Below are 19,335 nucleotides of genomic sequence, written 5' to 3'. Positions count from 1 at the left end.
CATGATGGGCAGAGTTAGCTCTCAGCAGGAGCTGCAGTTATTGTCCTTACTTATTGGCTGTTTATATTCTAAAGCTCAAAGTTGAGAAAGCTGGCTGGGCAGGGTAAGGGGCTATATGCTGTGTGCAGAGGAGAAATACTTGATTCCACTTACTTTATCCCTGCCCTGATAAGGTACAAGCTTGCATGTAAAATCATCTGTTGCAGAGGTTTTGTATTCAGCACTTGAAAAATAGAGCTGTTCTCCCCCTCCACTCCCTGTCCCATCTTGTTCTCCTCCTTCTACTCCTGCTGTTCCTTCATTTTTTAATCAGCCTTTGTAAAGCACTGGGTATAACTAAAGGCTGTTTCAATGCTGCTCACTCCTGTTAACTCACCATGTGCCTGAAAATTCATTAAGAGCAGTGCCTATCAGGGAGGCATGGGAAGTGTGTTATTTCAGTGCATGTTGTAGTCACCCACTACCCCTTGCTCCTAGCTTACTTCCCTCTTCCTCTGCGGGGTGCCCATGCACCGGACAGGCAGCAATTTCTGCATGGTGCTGACCCAAGCAGACACTGCTCCCAGGAACTCCAGTGCCAACACAAAGGCATTAGCCTGCTGGAAAAGCCCTCGGTAGCCCAAGAGGTAATCAATCAGGCAAGTAACCACCTCCATCTGTCTCACTGTGACATGGTAGCTTGCTACCAATGCACTTGTGATTCATCTTGTCCCAACTGGTGGTGCCAGGGATCACATACATGCAGTTTTTGCAGCAGCTGGGAGCGTCCCAGCTTCCCTGCTGCTGAGCTAACACGTTAGCTTCTGTGACTGATCAAGTAGGAATTTTTTCAGTTCTCACACCTTCACTCCTCCTACACTCACCAACTCCTCTGATGGTTTGGCAACACGGCGATATTCACAGAATGCAACTGGTATTTCTTTTAATTGACTGAGTGCTGAGAATGTGAATCCTGTTTGTTATCCATTGTAAATTTTGCCTGCAATTGAAGGAACAATGTCTTCAAAAGTACAAGAAGAAAAGGTATGTATATTTCCTATGCTTCAAAGAGTACAGGATTTCTGTGTACCTTTCTCTAGTTTCAGTATTAAGAAGTGAACTGCTAATTCGTATATCATATTTGCTATAGTGTCAATGCAACACTGTTTTTCTTTATGTATAACACAGTGACTTTTAGTGTTAAGTACATATTAAAGAAAAGGAAAAGGCAAAGAGACAGGCGAAAGGAAGACTTGTTAAATCTGCAATCAAAAATTGGGAGCTGAACTTAAAAATCTCCTACAACTATTCTTGTGTTGATACCAAATGACATTTATAATAAAATTTGTCATTGGTTCATGATAACATACAATCTCCAAATAACTAGTTCTCCCTTCATAAAACACAATGGATAATAGATCCGTGGATCCCTCTCTACAACAGTTTTATCTTCTGCAGGTGTCCTGGCACAAAGGAGACATACACCTTCTTTAGCTTCTCTGGATTGCCTACATTTGTTTTATGAGGCTGTAGCCCATCTTATACATTTGAACCATATAAAGGCCTTCTTATTCTTTCCCATTTCTTACATTACGGATCTGTAAATGAGAATAAAAGGAAGCTGTAGCATTTTAATTCATTTTTTGTCCTGAATAACTCTGGAGGCAAAGTGGTGTGGTCCCAGAAAGAAGCAGAAAGAAAAGAGCAAAGTGAAAAGCAAAGTTGTGAAATGATGAATCTTCAAACTTCCCTGTATCTTTTTCCCATCCAGAAAAAACTTAAGTTGTCTGTTTTCCTCAGAGGAGTCCTCTGGAAAGACAATTTACTTTTGCACCTCTTGAGATACCCTGTCTGCTTTATTTTGCCTTGATGTATCTCACTTACTTGTATATGTCTAAGCCCAGCAATGGATATGAAGATGGAGATTCAGAATGTGGTGATGCTGTGTTCTCAGTACAGAAACCAGATTGGCAGCAAAGAAGGGACGACTGGTAGACTTTTGAAATGGTTTCTGCAAGGTCGTGCCACCCAGCAGTGGTGTCAGGATACCCTGCCTGCAGTTCTCAGGTCTAGAAGCATACCAAGAGCTTTAGGGGGTTGTACAATTTTTAGTGAGAAAATTTCTAAAAGTCATTGCACATTTATGTCATTTTGTTGTATGTGTATGTCATATTTTAGGTCCTACTGCAGCAGGCTGATTCATCCTACTGGGAAAGGATATGCACACACTGCATGCTGAAGGCAGATGGGCCAGTGAAACTTATAAAACCTGCTGTTGTTTAAATCATAGGGGGAAAAAATCATAAAATATCTTAGGTATCTAGGAGGATGACCAAATACTTAAAAAACAGAGATAGGTTTAGATCGTGATAGCCTTTCAAACAAGAAAAATTCTGAAGTTAAATCTAATTGTTCTGAAGTTGTACTGAGTCCTTGAAAGGACTTTTCTATTATTTCCATCTCTGCCTTTTCTTCCCATGCCCTCAACAGAGCACAGGAGGATCAGAGACTGTGTCACAGACCTCCATGTTGCTATACTAATTGTTTCAGTTGACAGCATGACCCTTTGAACCTTGCTGCAAAATTCAAAATCCAAACCCCACATCCAGCTCAGGCTTTGAGGCAGCTTTGTGAGAACATCCATGCTTTTTCTGATGGCACCACTTTGCTTTGCGAGGATTAATTCACCTCACTGTTGGTGGCACCTCTGAGAAGAGGATCTTTAGTGTTATCCTGAATGTATTTTTATGCTCTAAAGAACTTTACATGATTTCTGTTCCAAAGATCTTCTACATGCTTCTCAACCACTGGCTGATACTTAACATTTTTCCTTGCGAAAATATCACTGACAAAGAGGCAAGCTTACTGAGTCTGACACTCTTAGACCCTCTAGACAGAGTTTAATGGCTATTACCATTGAAACTACACCATTGTAATTGATTTTTGATCTCTACGAAGTTACACCCGAAAGTCAGTACCTGTTCTGGCTTACCAATTGCTTTGGGCACTGCTGACCAGGCAGAAGTTGCAGGACCTAGCAAAAACATGTGGGCTTGTCCTGGTTCCAGCCAGACAATTTTGCAGCAGCCAGAAGGGACACAGCCAGGACCCTGAGGTAATTCAGCACCACCTTCCAACATTCAACAGAGGTGACAGAGGGGGGTAGGGTTTTTCCAGTTTTGCCAGGGTGTGCAGAGTGTGCAATCAGGTGGCACCAGGTTCCATATAGTGAGTCATGGTTGTCTTGTACACTGTGCCATTAGTGGTAGTGTTGTTACTGTTTATTTTCTTATTTCATTGCTGTTTCTAGTAAATTGTTCTTATCTCAATCTGTGATCTTTACCTTTTTGTGCCTCCAATTCTTCTCTCCATTCTGCCAGGGGATGGGAGCAGGGGATGGGGAGGCAGAGGGGCTGGAGAGTAAGTGACCAAGCTGCACATGGTCTGGGGTGTTTCAGTGGGAACATTAAATTGGAGAATTCCATTCCTAAACCACAACAGGGTTTTTCATTCGTTTTTGTCAAAGGTCTCCATAAAGGGTGCTGGAAGCCATCCTCCCTTTCATGGGGTGGTCTCAATTGCAGAGAGCCCTATGAGGCTCCCTGTGATCACTTATTTTTTATTCATTATCTCTGCAGCTGCCACTGGGAGCAGTTGTGATGTAATATAATCTACAGTGTACGCTGATGACATTCAGCTTTACCTCTCATTTTCATCAGAAGCAGACACAACCATCACCTGTCTCTCCTGACATTTGGCAGTGGCACAAATCTGAATTAAAGACAATTGCATGAAATAAGATGGAAGTGATACTGACTCTCAAGGAAAAGTAGGAGGAGGAACTGTCAAAGTTTGAAGCTGTTTCATCAGCTGAGGGAAAATAAAAGACTGCAACTTCAGGTTTTGTCTAGATTCATCACTACTACCTCCCCAATTGCAGAAACATAGAATCATAGAATCATAGAATTAACCATGTTGGAAAAGACCTCCGAGATTACCAAGTCCAACACTGCCATGGTTACTAGACCATGACGCTAAGCACCACATCCAGCCTCATCTTAAAAACCTCCAAGGATGGTGAATCCACTGCCTCCCTGAGCAGCCCATTCCAATGTCTGATTATCCTCTCTGTAAAATTTTTTTCCAAATATCCAACCTAAACTTTCCCAGCAGAGCTTAAGATCGTACCCTCCTGTCCTACTGCTGGTTGCCTGGGAGACTGATGCCCCTCTGGCTCCAACCTCCTTTCAGGTAGTAGAGTGATGAGGTCTCCTATGAGCCTCCTCTTCTCCAGGCTAAACAACCCCAGCTCCCTCAGCCTCTCCCCATAGGACTTGTGTCCGAGTCCCTTCACCAGCCTCGTTGCTCTTGGCCTTTTTGAACCTCATCCCGTTGGCATCAGACCATCTCTCCAGCTTGTCCAGCTCCCTCTGAAGAGCCCTCCTGCCTTTCAGCAGATCCACACTCCCCCCCCAACTTGGTGTCATCTGCAAATTTGCTAATGGTACACTCTATCCCCTCATCCAGATCATCAATAAAGATATTAAACAGAACTGGACCCAACACTGATCCCTGGGGGACACCACTAGTGACTGGCCGCCAACTGGATGCAGCACCATTCACCACCATTCTCTTGGCCTGGCCCTCCAGCCAGTTCTTAATCCAGCACAGAGTGCCCCTGTCCAAACCGTGGACTGCCAGCTTTTTCAGGAGAATGCTATGGGAGATGGTGTCAAAGGCTTTGCTGAAGTTCATATAGACCACAGCCAGAGCCTTCCCCTCATCCACCAGGAGGGTCACCTGATCATAAAAGGAGATCAGGTTGGTCAGACAGGACCTGCCCTTCCTAAACCCGTACTGACTGGGTCTGATCCCTTGTCTATCCTGTAGGTGTTGTGTGATTGCACCTAGGATGATCTGCTTGCCAGGCACTGAGGTCAGGCTGACAGGCGTGGAGTTTCCCGGGTCCTCCTTGCAGCCCTTTTTGTGGATGGGCGTGACATTCGCCAACTTCCAATCATCTGGGACCTCCCCAGTGAGCCAGGACTGTTGGTAAATGATGGAGAGCGGCTTGGCGAGCTCTTCCACCAGCTCCCTCATCACCCTAGGGTGGATCCCATCTTGTCCCATAGACTTGTGAGGATCCAAGTGGCTCAGCAGGTTGCTAACTGTTCCCTCCTGGATTACAAGGGGGCTATTTGGCTTCCTGTCTCTGTCTACCAGTTCCAGAAGCCAGTTGTCCTGAGGACAACCTGTCTTACTGTTGAAAACTGAGGCAAAGAAGGTGTTAAGTACCTCAACCTTTTCCTCATCTTTGGTGACTATGTTCAATGTAGTCCCTCCTTTTGCTATTGATGTATTTGTAGAAGCACTTCTTGTTATCCCTAACAGAAGTGGCTAGACTGAGTTCGAAGTGTGCTTTTGTCTCTCTAATTTTCTCTCTACATGACCTGACTATATTCCTAAACTCTTCATGAGTAGCCAACCCTTTTTTCCATAGTCTGTAAGCTCTCTTTTTTCCCCAAATTTCCTTTAAAATCTCCCTGTTCAGCCAGGCTGGCTGTCTTCCCTGCTGGCTCGCCTTTCAGTACACTGGGACAGCCTGCTCCTGTGCATTCAAGACTTGCTTCTTGAAGCGTGTCCATCCCTCCTGGACCCCTTTGTTTTCAAGGGCTATTTCTCAAGGTACCCTCTGAACCAGTCTTTTGAGCAGGCCAAAATCTGCCCTGTGGAAGTCCAGGGTAGAAGTTTTATTGATGGCCCTCTTTGTGTCCCTGAGTATTGAAAACTCTACTATTTCATGGTCACTGTGCCCCAGATGGTCTCTGACCACCACATCACCCACCAAGCCCGTCTCTGTTTGTGAACAGCAGGTCTAGCGGGGCCCGACCCCTGGTAGGCTTATTTACCAGTTGAAGCAGGAAATTACCTGATTTATCACAGAGAACTGACTGATAAATACATGATTTATCACAGAGAACTGACTACTGTGTTCTCTCTTTTCCTGTCAAATTCAGCTCTTAGATTACTCATTTATACTTTTATCATTTCTAGGGCAGTGTGTTCTTGTGTAGGACAGGCAGGAGATGACGGGAAGCTCTGACTTGCAGAGTAAGCAGCCACTTTGCTCTTGAGCATAGCAGTTTGCAGGGGTATATCCTTGAAAGAGGCAAAGGAGGATGTGAAGCCTGGTGTGTGCACTTCCAGTGCCCCAGGAACTATTCATGTGTCTCCTGCTAATGACGGCTGTGAGAAACAGACCCCAGTGATAACCGCGTAAAGAACTGCAGGCTAAACAAGGAGACTAAGTAAAATATCGTTTGCTGACACATGACTTATGTGCCTCCTGATCCTGTCTCACATCCTTGAGGTGCAGCATATGTTCACTTGTGTCCCACCTGAGGTGGATAAAGTCATGTGAACTGCAGGGCTTTCCCCTCTTTTTCACAATGAGTTTGGCTTCACCCTCACAAGAGAAATATGCCTGAAGTCATCTATATAGCAGTGGTAGCCAAAGTGATAGGGAGAAAAACGCTAGAGACTGGGTAAGAGCCGGGGTTCTGACAAGCAGAAGAAAATGTCTGATAGCAGACAGGTTTTGCTTACCATGTAAGTTCTTCTGGGCATAGACCATTCCTTTGTTGCATTCTTACTGCATCTACCAGCACGATGGGGCACAATTAATAATAGGAATTGCATTTTGTAGAGATTTTTTAAATATATTTTCACCCAGTCACACTGCATAAGATGATTGACGTGAAATTCCCCTTCAATTCAAAGGAGCAAGGGATTGACAAATTTCATAGCTCACCTGAAGAAGAGTAGGAGCTTTTGCTACATCTGGGGCATTTTGGGGTGTATTATTTAGTTTCAAATAATATAACTACTATAATAAGATGGTTTACCTAGTTTCTGGTAGAACATCTTTGAAAAATGAAATTTGGAGAAAGACATGAATGAAAACTCTCGATTGTGCTGGCCTTCGGAAACAGTTTGTGGTTTATGTGCTGCTGCCATCTGGTGGTTATTCTTCTGAAATGCGGCACAACGCCGAGCAGCAGATGTACAGCAGAGTGGGTCAGCGCTACAGCCCTGTGCCAGGGACAAGAACGCCTGGACGGGGCTCTCCTATGGGCAAGTTATGGAAAGGTGTATTACATTTGGCTAGAAAATAAGTATAAACGAGATCTTTCTAACCTCAGTTTGCTTGTTTGTCCCCATTTCTACAGTGTGGAAAGTGAATCGGTGTCGCAGGAGTTGTAAAGGGGTATTAAAAAAAAGACTAAGAAAAGACTTTTCCTTTGAAATTTCAGTGGCATTACTTGAAATGTTTGCTTTCATAGTCAATGACAAGTAATTAGTGCAGATGCCTATGGAGGAGCTGCTTCTTAGAAAAGACAGTACAGTATGCTGGGAATAGTCAGATTTTATGGAATATTTACATAGGATCAAGATTTTTCACACATGGGAACTGATATGATATGAATAACAAGATTTCTTTTTCCAAAATGCTAAAAGTTGTACAAAATAATTTCTTCCGGTGTATCAAGGTTGAGTGAGCTTCAGAAAGTCCTCTGTTTTGGATAACAGCAATTAAAAAAAAAATAAAAATGGTACTTTGTTGCTTACACAGAATGCATATTTTTAGTAAAGTTTTATTAGCTCTAAATCACAGAATCATAGAATGGCTTGGGTTGGAAGGGATCTTAAAGATCATTTAGTTCCAACTCTCCCTCTATGGATAGGGACAACTTTCACTACAGTAGGTTGCTCAGAGCTCCAACGAGCCTGGTCTGGAACACTTTCAGAGATGGGGCACCTACAGGTTCTCTAGGCAACTTGTTCCAGTGCCTCACCAGCCCCACAGTAAAGAGTTTTTTCCTAATATCTAATCTAAACCTACTTTCTTTCAGTTCGAAGCCATTCTCCCTTATCCCGTCACTACATACTCTTATAAAAAAGTCCCTCTCCATCTTTCTCATAGGCTACCTTCAGGTATTGGAAGGAGGCAATTAGATCACTCTGAAGCCTTCTCTTCTTCAGGCTGAGCAAACTAAATTCTCTCAGCCTTTCCTCATAGAAGAGGTGCTCCATTACTCTAATCATCTTTATATCCCTTCTCTGGACTTGTTTCAACAGGTTGATGTCCTTCCTGTGCCAGGGACCCCAGAGCTGGATGTAGCACTCCAGGTGGGGTCTCACCAGAGTGGAGAAGAGGAGCAGAATCACCTCCCTCACCCTGCTGGACACACTTCCTTTGATGCAGCCCAGGATACAATTGGTTTTCTGGGCTGCAAGAGCACAGGGCTGGCTCGTGCCCAGCCTCTTATCCACCAGCACTCCCTATTCCTTCTTGGCAGGGCTGCTCTTGATCTAGTCATCTCCAAGCTTATATTGATATCAGGGATTGCCTTGACCCAGATACAGGACATTATCTGTCTTATTAAACCTCATGGGATTCCCATGGGTCCTCTTCTCAAGATTGTCCAGGCCTGGATGGCACCCCATCCTTCAGGTTTGTCAGCTGCAACACTCAGCTTGGTGTCATTTGCAATTTGGATTTCATCGGAGAGGCTTGGCCCATCTGCAGAGAAACCTTTGGGGGAGGAGGCCGCCCCTTCCCTCCTCTCCTCCCATGCTGGCAGTGGCTTGTGCCTGTTGATGAGGGGGAGGGAGTCTTGGCCGGAGCCAGCCGTCAACAGCGTGAGTCTGTGAGAAAAGCTCCTTTTTCCCCTTTTCCCCTCCCTCTTCTCAGTGCAGGGGGGAGATCTCCATTTTGGCTTCTCCTGCCCACCTGGGCCCCCATTGAGCTACCGCCAGAGCCCAACAGCGCCCCCTACCGACTTCCACGGAGGAACTGCAGGCTCTGCTCCTCCAGTGATCCAACAGTGCCCCCTCCTGATCGTGGTTAGAATTGCACCAAAAGGCAAAAAGTACTGAACTGGTTTTTTGGAGGGAAATTTGGGTGCAGGATTATTGTTTAATAGGTTTTGTGTTCTTTTGTTGTTCTGCCAATACACATATATCCTTTAATAAAGGGCTCTTATCTTTTTCTTTCTCCATGCTTCCTCAATTGGATCCTCTTAATTTTGGATTTACAATTGCTTGGAGGGAGGAGCTTGATCTTCCTTATAACTCATCCTCCTTAGCAAAACATTTCAGTTTCATTAAACTGAGACAGTGCTCAAAACGGTTATTTAGTCCTATTGTATTAGTATTTTTAAATATATATATGTAGATGGCCTTTCAGAGTGCATTGAGCCTTGATTTGTCTACATACCTTGCATGTTTTGTCAATGAGAGCCATGATAGCAGAGCAAGCATAGCTCCTGCTAGTTTGCAGGCCTTTTCATTTTCCCTCTTCTACTTGCTCTTCATAAGGAAATTAAACTTGAATTGTTGTACAAATTGGGGAAGAAAATGATTAGGTAAAAGTTTCAGAAAGTAAAACTGGTGAATTTTATGCTGCTACAGCACTGAATACATAAATCTGCAATGTCTTTTCTTTGAACAGTGTATTAGAAAATATGGTTTTGACAGCTATCTTGCTGTTTCCAGAAGATGGCAGTCAGTGTCTTATGTGGGACTGAGAAGCCCTTTCTCATTGATTCATTACTGTTTTATCATTCTTCTAGTGGTGGCTAATGGTGATTTGACTTCTCTAGTATGTGGGCACGCAATCTGGGAGGAGCAGAGTTTGCGCCATACCATTCTCCAAAATTTATCCTTAGGGATACAGCTCCATATCCAAGTCACTGTGCAATAAGTGAGTGAATTTAGTGAATATTAGTCACTATGCTGAGATTACACCCATGCCAACTTTTTATTGCAGGTAATGTAGTTTCTACATCTTTTACTGAGAGAAGGTTGCTCAGATTACATCCCATTTACCAAAGGCATGCATGGGGCATGCAACTGCCATGGAGGGACTGTTAGACAGAAAGTTTATCCTGTTTACAAGCATCTTACATTAAACAAGGCCTTGCAGGACAGTAGTCCTGGAACAGTTAGTTGCTGCCTTCCATCCCTGCTAAGCCCTAAATTAATCTGTGTGAACTTGTGCTCTGTTATATGCTAAAAGAGCATCTTTCAAAGGAGAGGTGCCTGTACCTTAACTATAAGGGCTGGTATGATTTTTTACCAAACCTACCCACATTGTGCCTTTTGGACCTTTTGCATGGTGTTTTCCAGACTTCTGTTAAACTTGAGGAACAACCTAGAAATTTTTCTGTGGCCCATCGACTTCTTCCTGGTGACCCAAAGGATAGGAGCTCTTCAAGCTCATTTGGGCACACGTTTTTGATGGCTACAAGTCCTAACTGTGCTTGGCTTTGGCAATCAGTAAAAATCATATTACTATGTGAGCACTGCTCATTTGTACCCTACACACCCCCATCTAGTAACAAGAAAACTGTCTGAGGATCAAGATTAAAGTTTGGTGTGGGTGGCAAATGGGCAACTAGCCAACATTTTGGGTGGTGAGGCACCATGACTGGAGATATTTAGAAGTTGTGTAGGTGTGGCACTTAGAGACATAATTTAGTGGTGGATGTGGCAGTGCTGGATTAATGGTTGGACTCGATGTTCTCAAAGTTCTTATGCAAACTAAATGATTCTACGATTCTATCATTAAGAGCACCAGTTGTGTTGCACACGGAGCAGACACTCAGAAGAACTCACCTCCACTGCAGTCACAGGACTGGCTCTATCAGATTACTGTTGGTCTCTAATTAGCCCTTTCTGGTGCAATCTCTTTGTAGTTTGCATTCCAGAGAACCGAGCTGCTAAGACCCTCCCCACCCCCCTTCTTCCCCTTCCCGCCCCTCCCCCCCTCCCCGAAGCTAAGAGATGCTAAGAGATTACATCGAAAAGCGGCAGAGAGAGAGGAAAAAAAAAAGGCAGAAACTGCTCCTCCTCCCCCCCCTCCCCACTGCCCCCAGCTTGGCAGAAAGGTAGATTTGTGGTAACTTTTCTATGCTTCTAAAAGTAATCCTAGCTTTTTCCAATTTTTTTCTTTATTTTTCCTCTTTCTCTTTGCATCTCTTAGCAATTAATAAAATAAAAATATCGAGGTTTGGTATCAGCAGATAACTTTGTGTGAGTTTTAATTTTACTGGGGGAAATATCTGAATCTGAAGTTCTTTCTGCAGCATTTAAGGAGATTGTAACACCTTGCTCCCTCTTCCTCATTTTAAAAACAGTCTCCAACTTCCAGTGGACAGAAATTTAGCCTGTCTTTAATCCATAAATTTAATTCATCCTGCTCAAATATAATGTCTGGTAGCAGTGCGATAATATCAGAATTTGGTACATTGTGTCAGACATTTGATCAAAGCCCTTTTCCCCTTCAATGTCAAAAATTACATTTTCATTGGCTCAAATAGTGCCAGGACTTAAACCTATATGCTTTAGGGTGACTAGGATGTGAGTGATGTACCCAGAGCAAACTCACTTGAAGTACCATCTGGACTTTCACAGAGATCTTGCTGAGTGGGTAAGAGGAAGATCCATACCATCAAGCTGTCAGCTTTAAATGCACTCAACATGGAAGCGCTCAAACAAAAACAGTTGAGGGGTCTTCTTTGTTTTCTGTGTAGTGTACACTTCATGAAATTGAAGTGATGAAGAGCTCCCGCCAGCATTTCCAGAAGAAGTTGAATGAGATTGAACAGCACCTGACCAAACAGCAGGCACTGTTTTCCGGCGCTATGCCATGTGAAGGAAGGTAATGACAGCCAAACAAGCTTACCTAAATCCAAAGCTATCATTGTGTTACTACATAAGTTCTGGTCAGTGAGGTACAAGTGTGGGCATCCCACCAGCAGAGGATAGATATATTGTGATGTGGATACTGCTCAGAGGAAAGTCCAGCTTCCCCTCACAGTGATCAAGGCTCTTAAACATGAGCATTCTGAAGGGGAAGATGCTTCACAGATTTGGGCTAGATTTTTAGCATGGAAATACTATTTTTTAATAGCATTAAGAATGAAAGAACATATCTTTGTCAGCTGGAGCTCAGTGTCCCAGGTCAGTGCTGGGTTCAGGCTATGTACTTAGTACTCATGATCAGTGCAGTGACAATGCAGGAAAATTTGAACTAGCTCTCTATGGATTTAGCACAAATTCACAGGGATTGCCAAGAAGCTTCAGGTTCACAATTCGTTACTAGGGACTTTCAGTCTAGAGCTGCCTAGAACTAGGACATTTATGAAGTCCTTACATTGCTGATAAATCAGAAGTGATAAACCTGTCCATATTTGACATGGCTCTGCAACTACATGTTTAATTTTGCAACTGGGATGATAAAAGAAATGAAAGTCAAGCAGACAAAGACTGTTATTTATTATTTTGTAAGGTATCCTGTGATCATGAATAAAAACAAGACTGCAACAGAGGGGAATACAGGCATTGTGCTGAGGCTGAGAAAGAGGAGGGTGTTTACTGCTCGCTCTAGTTGCTTTCACTGCTGTCCCTACAGGGAGGAAAGCAGATACCTGCAACTCTTACAGTGAGCCATTTGTCAGGAAGTTGCAGAGCTGGAGTTTCAGTTGAAGAATCAAGCTTATCAAGTCAGCGAGAGCATCCTTTACGGTATGTTGCACAATCACTGATTTAGATCATGTGGGAAGAGTTTAAAATATGTCCTGCTATTCAGTGTTCAAAGTGTTAACTCTGATGTACATCTGAAAATTCTTTCAGTGCCAAGAGGAGGATTTCCAAATACAAGACTTACAGTTATCCTATTTGACACTCTTTCTCCTTGGCTATGCTACTTGAACTCAACTACACAGGAAAAGTGATGATAAAAGTGTTTCAATCTTACCCTGTTCTTGATTTCCAGAAAAAGGTGACAGGCAGTCAGCCTACATAATTGTTGGGAAATGGTTACTGACCTGGTTCTTTTCTAGACTGGCTGTCTATTTGATAAGGAAGGGTAAACAAATGATGGCTGGGGGGACTTGTCTTTGATTCTTCCCGGACAGGCTTGGATTAGAGGGTCACAAGATCACAGCATAGGTAGGGTTGGAAATGACCTCTGGAGAGCTACTCGAACACTCCTGTCAAGGCAGGGTCACCTAGAGCAGATGACACAGGAATGCATGCTGGTGTGTTTTGAATGTCTCCAGAGAGGGAGACTCCATGACCTCCCTTGAGCACCCGGTTCCAGTGCTGTGCCAACTTCAATGAAAATAAGTTTTTCCTCATGTTGAGGTGGAACTTTTTGTGTTTTAGTCTATGGCCATTGCTCCTTTTCCTGTTGCTGGGCATCACTGAAAAGAGTCTTGACACCATCCCGTTGACACCCTCCCATGAGATATTTGTATGTATTGACGAGATCCCCTCTCAGTCTTCTCTTCTCTGGACTAAACAAGCCCAGCTCCCACAGTCTCTCATCGTAAGAGAGGTGCTCCAGACCAGGTTGCAATGGTGTAACACTCCAAGCCCCAGAGCGACAAGCTCATGGGCACAGTCAGGGGTTTTACTTTAAAATATATGTATATAGGGGGCCCCCTGGTGGTCTAGTGGTTAGGATGCGGTGCTCTCACCGCTGCGGCCCAGGTTCGATTCCTGGTCAGGGAACTCCTCCGGGCAGATGGAGCTCGTCAGCCCTATAAGGCCATCCATCTAAGAGAAGGTCACTCTAAACAAACCTACGTCCTGAGGACCTCGCTGCCTCTGTCCGAGCTCACTTGGCCCCGGCAGATGAACCTTAGGATTAAAGGGTGGGCTCAGTTCAGTGCACACCGTGTCTCACCTAAAAAATCCACTGCGCAGGCTCGAAGGGTAATCTTAGTTTGTGAAGACTGGCCATGACATATGTATATAGGGTTCTTGAATACCTTGAGATAGCGAAAGAGAATAAAACATGGACTTGTTCCAAAGAGGTACTATAATTCAGGGGAGAAAATAGGGGAACTTGGCAAAAGTTCAAGGGCATCACACAAGCTAGACAAAATGTTCTGCCATAATACCGACGCAGCACATACTAATCCAAAACACTTAAGTCAAAAACCAATCCCTCCAGCTTTAAGCTACTCAAAGCATCAAGAAAGGAGCAAAGAAAGAGAAGAAGAGGGATCAAGAAGAGAGAGGAAGGAGAAAGAAGGAGAGACTGATTACATAACTATCATTGGAACCTTGTGGAAGACCAGCTCTCACGTGTTCAGATGGCAGGGCCATGACCACATGGGGAGCATATGCCTTTGGTTATCTACTCTGGTCCTTGTAGCCAACACCCCCCCCAGCAGATCCTCTGACCCACTAGCCATTCTGGGGCTCCAGGCCAGGGTGAGGGGCAGTTATCTCACTGTCCCTGACAATCCGAGGCTGGGTTAGGGGCTCCAGGAGGTGCAGTGTGTTGGTTTTCCTCCGCTGCTTTTGACTCACAGCTGCTCTGGGGCTTCCCCATGTGGGTTCCAGGGGCCTGCTATGAGGGATATGTTGCCATCTCACCTCCATGAGGTTTGACCCGTCCCTTCCCCCTCGGCATACACCAACCCCCCCCACACACCCCCCCCCCACACACCCTTACACCCCCCCTCAAGGTGGTTCCAACCCAACAGTTACTGATCTGGTGTCTAACAAATAACCAGATTGAAGTCTGTTAGCACATTTTCCATTAGGCAATTAGATCTATCTGTTGGAATAAAATGTCTTTTAGGCTTTTCTCCTAATTTTTATGACAACATATTAGTTGCCAGATATTCCATGTCTTCTTCAGACTAAGCAGAAGCAGGCATGCTTCATATACTCCTGTGTATCCTGCTTGATTCCATTTGTTATATTTTTATTACTGCAATATGCTTTTCCTTCTATTTTCTCTGCAGCAGCTGGACAAATTACGAGCAGAACAATCCCATCTGTTTTCTGAGCTTAAACTCTTTGACTGGAAGGAAGAAAGAAAAACCCAGAATAAACAAGTGTTTCCAGATGCTGCTAACACTGTGCATCCTCAAAGTAGGTGCTCAAAAATGGTGCACAGAAGAGCTCCTAGCAAAAACATGACAGCAACAGGCTCCCTCTCTGCCCCACAGCCAGGGGCAACCACAACAGTTTCCTATCAGGACAACACTTGAGCCAAATTCAGCCAAGCCTGCCCCACAGAAGCTCTCTACCAGTAAAAAAGGAAATAAAAGGACACTCACAAGCAAAAATGGACTTTAAGACATTCATACACAAAATAAGGAGAGGTCTCAACCTCAAGGTTTTAAGTGGAAGAGATCGCTGACCTGCAGTGCAATTTTACTATTTTGTCTCATTGCCACAGTCTAGATCAGGACCATTTCCTTCTCAGTTGTGCATTTCTTGAAGGGACGAAGCCAGTGTTTCAGGGCACTGTCAGTCTGCAGAGGCAACAAAAGTGGAACTGAGACTGGACCTGCCTTGATATTTCTCAGTAAGCTGTGGCAATCATCTAGATGATCCAGAGAGAAGAACACATAAATATAGGGGTTGCATGTGGCTTGCTTGAACTTTGAATGCAACTGTTTGACTAATCAGTATTTTCAACCCTATCACATCCTGTGAAATTAGTAATTTATGGATTCAAATTGTAGACACAATTAATCAATTTTTCAAGGACAGTAAAGGCAGTGAATTGGAAGGTTTGTTGTTTTTCTGAAGAAATTTCAAGTCAGCATTTCTGACTGATCTGATCTCACCATGTAACCAGAAAAAAAGTCTGCCTTTTTTAATACAAAATCAACCTAGAAAATGTATTAGATAGCTCCCTTATAAGTTAATGTTCTCTTCCATCTAAACATGTGTCCTGATTTTTAAAGGAATGATCATTCTCAGAAATCAAAAATTTAGGGTTAAATTCTGCATAAACCTCATGTAAACACCATGGGAGGGAATGCCTTTTATTGTAGTCTTATACTACTTTATTGTTTTATGTTGATACTACCACTGATATTATCAAGCAGAATCAGGTTTCTTAGCACACAATTCAAAGAATGAGACCCACAGACAGTGAGGAACAAGAAATCGAAATATTTGAGATAATGTTTTGTCATCTTTCATACCCATTTCTTTTTAAGACTGATCTTGGTCATTCTCTAAACATACAAAGAAAACGTCTTTTTTCTTTTTTTTTTTCCAGATGAAGAAATCTTTCCAAAATTCTTTAGTTAATGATTCAGCAGAAGGAAAAGACTGACGGACGACAAACTTACAGATTTTTTTTTAATAATTGGGGCCTTTTTCTTTAAATGCATGGCATGTGACAGAAGAAAATGAACAAAATATTGCATTATAAAAAGTTCTGATCACGGCAGTTTCATTTGCCATGACTGACTGGAAAAACAGACATTTTTAAAGGATGTTTTGAAGAGAGGTGTTAAATATTTTGCTATTCTGTGATTACTAAACTTACTATGCTCCTATTGGCAATCATGTGGGATAGGATTGCTCTTTGTAAAGCCATTTAAAAAGAAGAGGAGAGGGCTTATTTTCTGAGAAGAAACAAGAACTTGCAGATAGTCCAGGAAATGCTACTAGAAGATATTCTCCTTATAGTTAGTTATTTCAATAGTCATTCAACCAATACTAAATTTCATGTCCAAAGTACCTTATATAGTCCTAGCTACATTCTAAATTTTAACTTGCTACTAACTGCTTCTGATTAATTTTGTAAGGCTGGTATCTACCCTCTGTATCAAATCAGAAGCTCATTGACAGTGTACAAAATGTTAAACTGTCAAACTATTACTGTGCAAAGTCTCTTAGCTTTCCTCCTGCTTTTTATATTTGCTTCATATAAATCCAATTAAGACCAAAATGAGATGAGAAACACAGGGTTTTCTACATTATAAGCCTGGAATCAGAATCCTGGTTCAGTTTTCTGGGGAGCAGGTAGAGCCTGGATTCATGCAGAAAAACCCTCTCAAATTTGGATAACAGCAAAGAAATCAACTGGTTCATTTTCAAAGCAGTGTAGTTTTCAATTTAGAGCTTCCCAGACTGTGAGATGTCCTACTGTCTTGTTTGTTTGATGCTCTGAAGGAATCTTAGGTGTCATTTAGGCTTTGGTGTTGCAAATCACAGCTCTGCAAAGGTGCAAATAGAAATAGCATTTACACATGTTTAAAGAGAAAATGGAGTCAAACATGCTGAGCAGCCTCGAGGCTCCTTGCACCTCCACGTTTCCACAGATGTTCAGGGTAATAAAATTATTGGTGGAGAGAGGTACACAACATAGGAACTAACAAAATCTTCTGCAGCCTGCTGGGCCATGAATTTTACTGGTTGAAATTTGCCCCTTTCTTGAGACCCAACGTGGGATTTGTACACTATTTCCACACTAACAAGTATTTTAGAGTTTATATGTCAAGATTTGTGATTGTGATAGTATGTTCAGGCAACATGCAAATGGAAAATGGAATTTTTGGTGGAATAAGCAATAAATTTGTCAAAATATTTTCTCCTTCTACTGGCTTAGAAACTGCACTTGCAGATATTATACATCAGCTTGTGGAGGAAAGCAAATAAAGAAAATGGTTAAAGACATACAAAAAGTGCTGAAGGCCTACTGGAGGAAAGAATGACTATGAAGCTTCCTTGCCTCAGCCCTACCAGTGATTCCTGGTTTTTGCAAGTCACTTCAACATGATGCATAAAAGCTCTGAAGGTATGTGATGCTGCAATTACTATTGGCCCATCTTATGTCCATGTGTACAGAAGATGCTATTGGCAGGTGGCAGCTGTTCATACAGGACCTCTGGTGCCATTTGAATTCTACAATTTATATTCTCAATGAGGACTGAATATGACTCTTGCTAACAAAACTGTTTGAATTACCTCTTGATTGGTATGTGCAGTCCAGCTCCTCATTTCATTTTAAATATAATTTCATGCAACACATGGATGGGATAGGCTTCTCCGATATGCAACACTTACATGCTCACAAATATCGTTACTGTGAATGTGTTTGCATGTATAGCTAGAAAACTACTCAAGCCTTCAACGTTGTTTTAATTGTTAAGCTGCAGCCTTATAGTGTCAGGGTTGACAGCAAGCCTGTCAGCAGCCTGGCATTTATTGAAGAAGCAGTGGACATACCGGATTACAGTATACCCCTGAAAGGAGGAGAACACAGCATGCAGAAGAACATGGGCAACTTTCAGAAAGGAAGAAGATGGAGGACAGAAATGGACTTCCTGTACTTTTTACAAGTCAAGATGACTCGACAAAAGCTGTGTTTACTATTTTGCAACCAATCCTGGTGTGTGCATACATGAAAGTACCAATGGCTTGACATGTGGGTGGCCTTATGGCCTGATGTATGTATACCAGTAGAAAGTGACATGTGTGTGGCCTGATCTATGTGTACCAAAAGCAGGATGATGTGTATAGCCTTATATAAGTTTATATGAAGATACCAATAAAAAGTTGACAAGTGTGATATGTGAAAAGTATAAATGTTTGCAACCTGTTACAGTAAAGTGATTACAGACTTCTTGTAATCCTGTCCCTGCTTTGGAAGAAGATTCTATGTCGCATTGGCTGTCCCCAACTTTAACAGCAACTTTATAGCAATTAAAAAACACACTAAGCAATGGGAAAATCTTCTGACTAATCCTAGAACACAAGTGTTATTTCACTTCCTAACTCCTCCAATCACATTACAAGGATGGCTGAACTAAGCCTCATAATGCTGCTATTGAAGATGAGAGAGAAAAGAAAACACACAGTGATTTTGTGATCAGGAAAGTCCGAGAGTAGCACTGGTGAGCATGGCAGCCAGCTGTGTACCCACTTGACCTCACGTTACCAACTTTTTAAACTCTATCATTTATTTCCTTTTGGGGCAGTCATAAGCAAATATGGTGGGAATCTTAATGATGACTCCACAAAATTGATTAAATAATAACATATCTGACCGAGTATCATAATTGCTCTATCTAGATGAAATCATATGAATTAGCTTGCAGGCTCATATCTTGGGGAAGGGGGGCTACATTACTTGTGAAAAACACTAGCACTAAGATGTGTGAACAAGCTGAGTTAGCCTCCCTGCATCTAGTTAATTAGAAACAAAAAGGTCGGATCGACCTTGACTGGTGTTTTGACAGAGTGCTGTGTTCTCAAAGCGGAACACCGCTTAATGGTCTGCATGGTCTGCATGGTTTTCTCATGGCTGAAAACAGTCACAATATGATACAAGAGCGAATGTGTGGCATTAAAACACCAGTTTAGCAAGATCCTGGGAATTCTGGTTAACTAAAAGACACCACCAGGTGCTGTTTACAAAAGAATCCTAATAAAGGGGAAATGCAGAGAGATATCTGCGGAGAAATCATAAAATCAAATTCCATGTGTGCAGCCTCATTTCTTCATCATCCATAACTAAGCAGT

General features: G+C 42.7%; 1 protein-coding gene across 1 annotated transcript in view; it reads left to right on the top strand.

Moving 5' to 3' along the window:
* ITPRID1 (ITPR interacting domain containing 1) overlaps positions 1 to 18,443 on the top strand; it is a 44,930-nt gene extending 26,487 nt beyond the window's left edge. The window contains 7 exon segments of the mRNA XM_064637222.1: positions 6,972 to 7,113; positions 8,735 to 8,886; positions 11,577 to 11,704; positions 12,458 to 12,562; positions 14,801 to 15,031; positions 15,033 to 15,099; positions 15,101 to 18,443. Coding sequence (XP_064493292.1) covers positions 6,972 to 7,113; positions 8,735 to 8,886; positions 11,577 to 11,704; positions 12,458 to 12,562; positions 14,801 to 15,031; positions 15,033 to 15,099; positions 15,101 to 15,208 — 933 coding nt within the window. The 3' untranslated portion in view covers positions 15,209 to 18,443.
* Positions 18,444 to 19,335: the final 892 nt, after the last annotated feature.

Source organism: Pseudopipra pipra, chromosome 1 (assembly GCF_036250125.1).
Source record: "Pseudopipra pipra isolate bDixPip1 chromosome 1, bDixPip1.hap1, whole genome shotgun sequence".
Taxonomy (NCBI): domain Eukaryota; kingdom Metazoa; phylum Chordata; class Aves; order Passeriformes; family Pipridae; genus Pseudopipra; species Pseudopipra pipra.
Note: the sequence above shows the minus strand (reverse complement) of the source record. Positions and strands in the feature narration are given on the sequence as shown.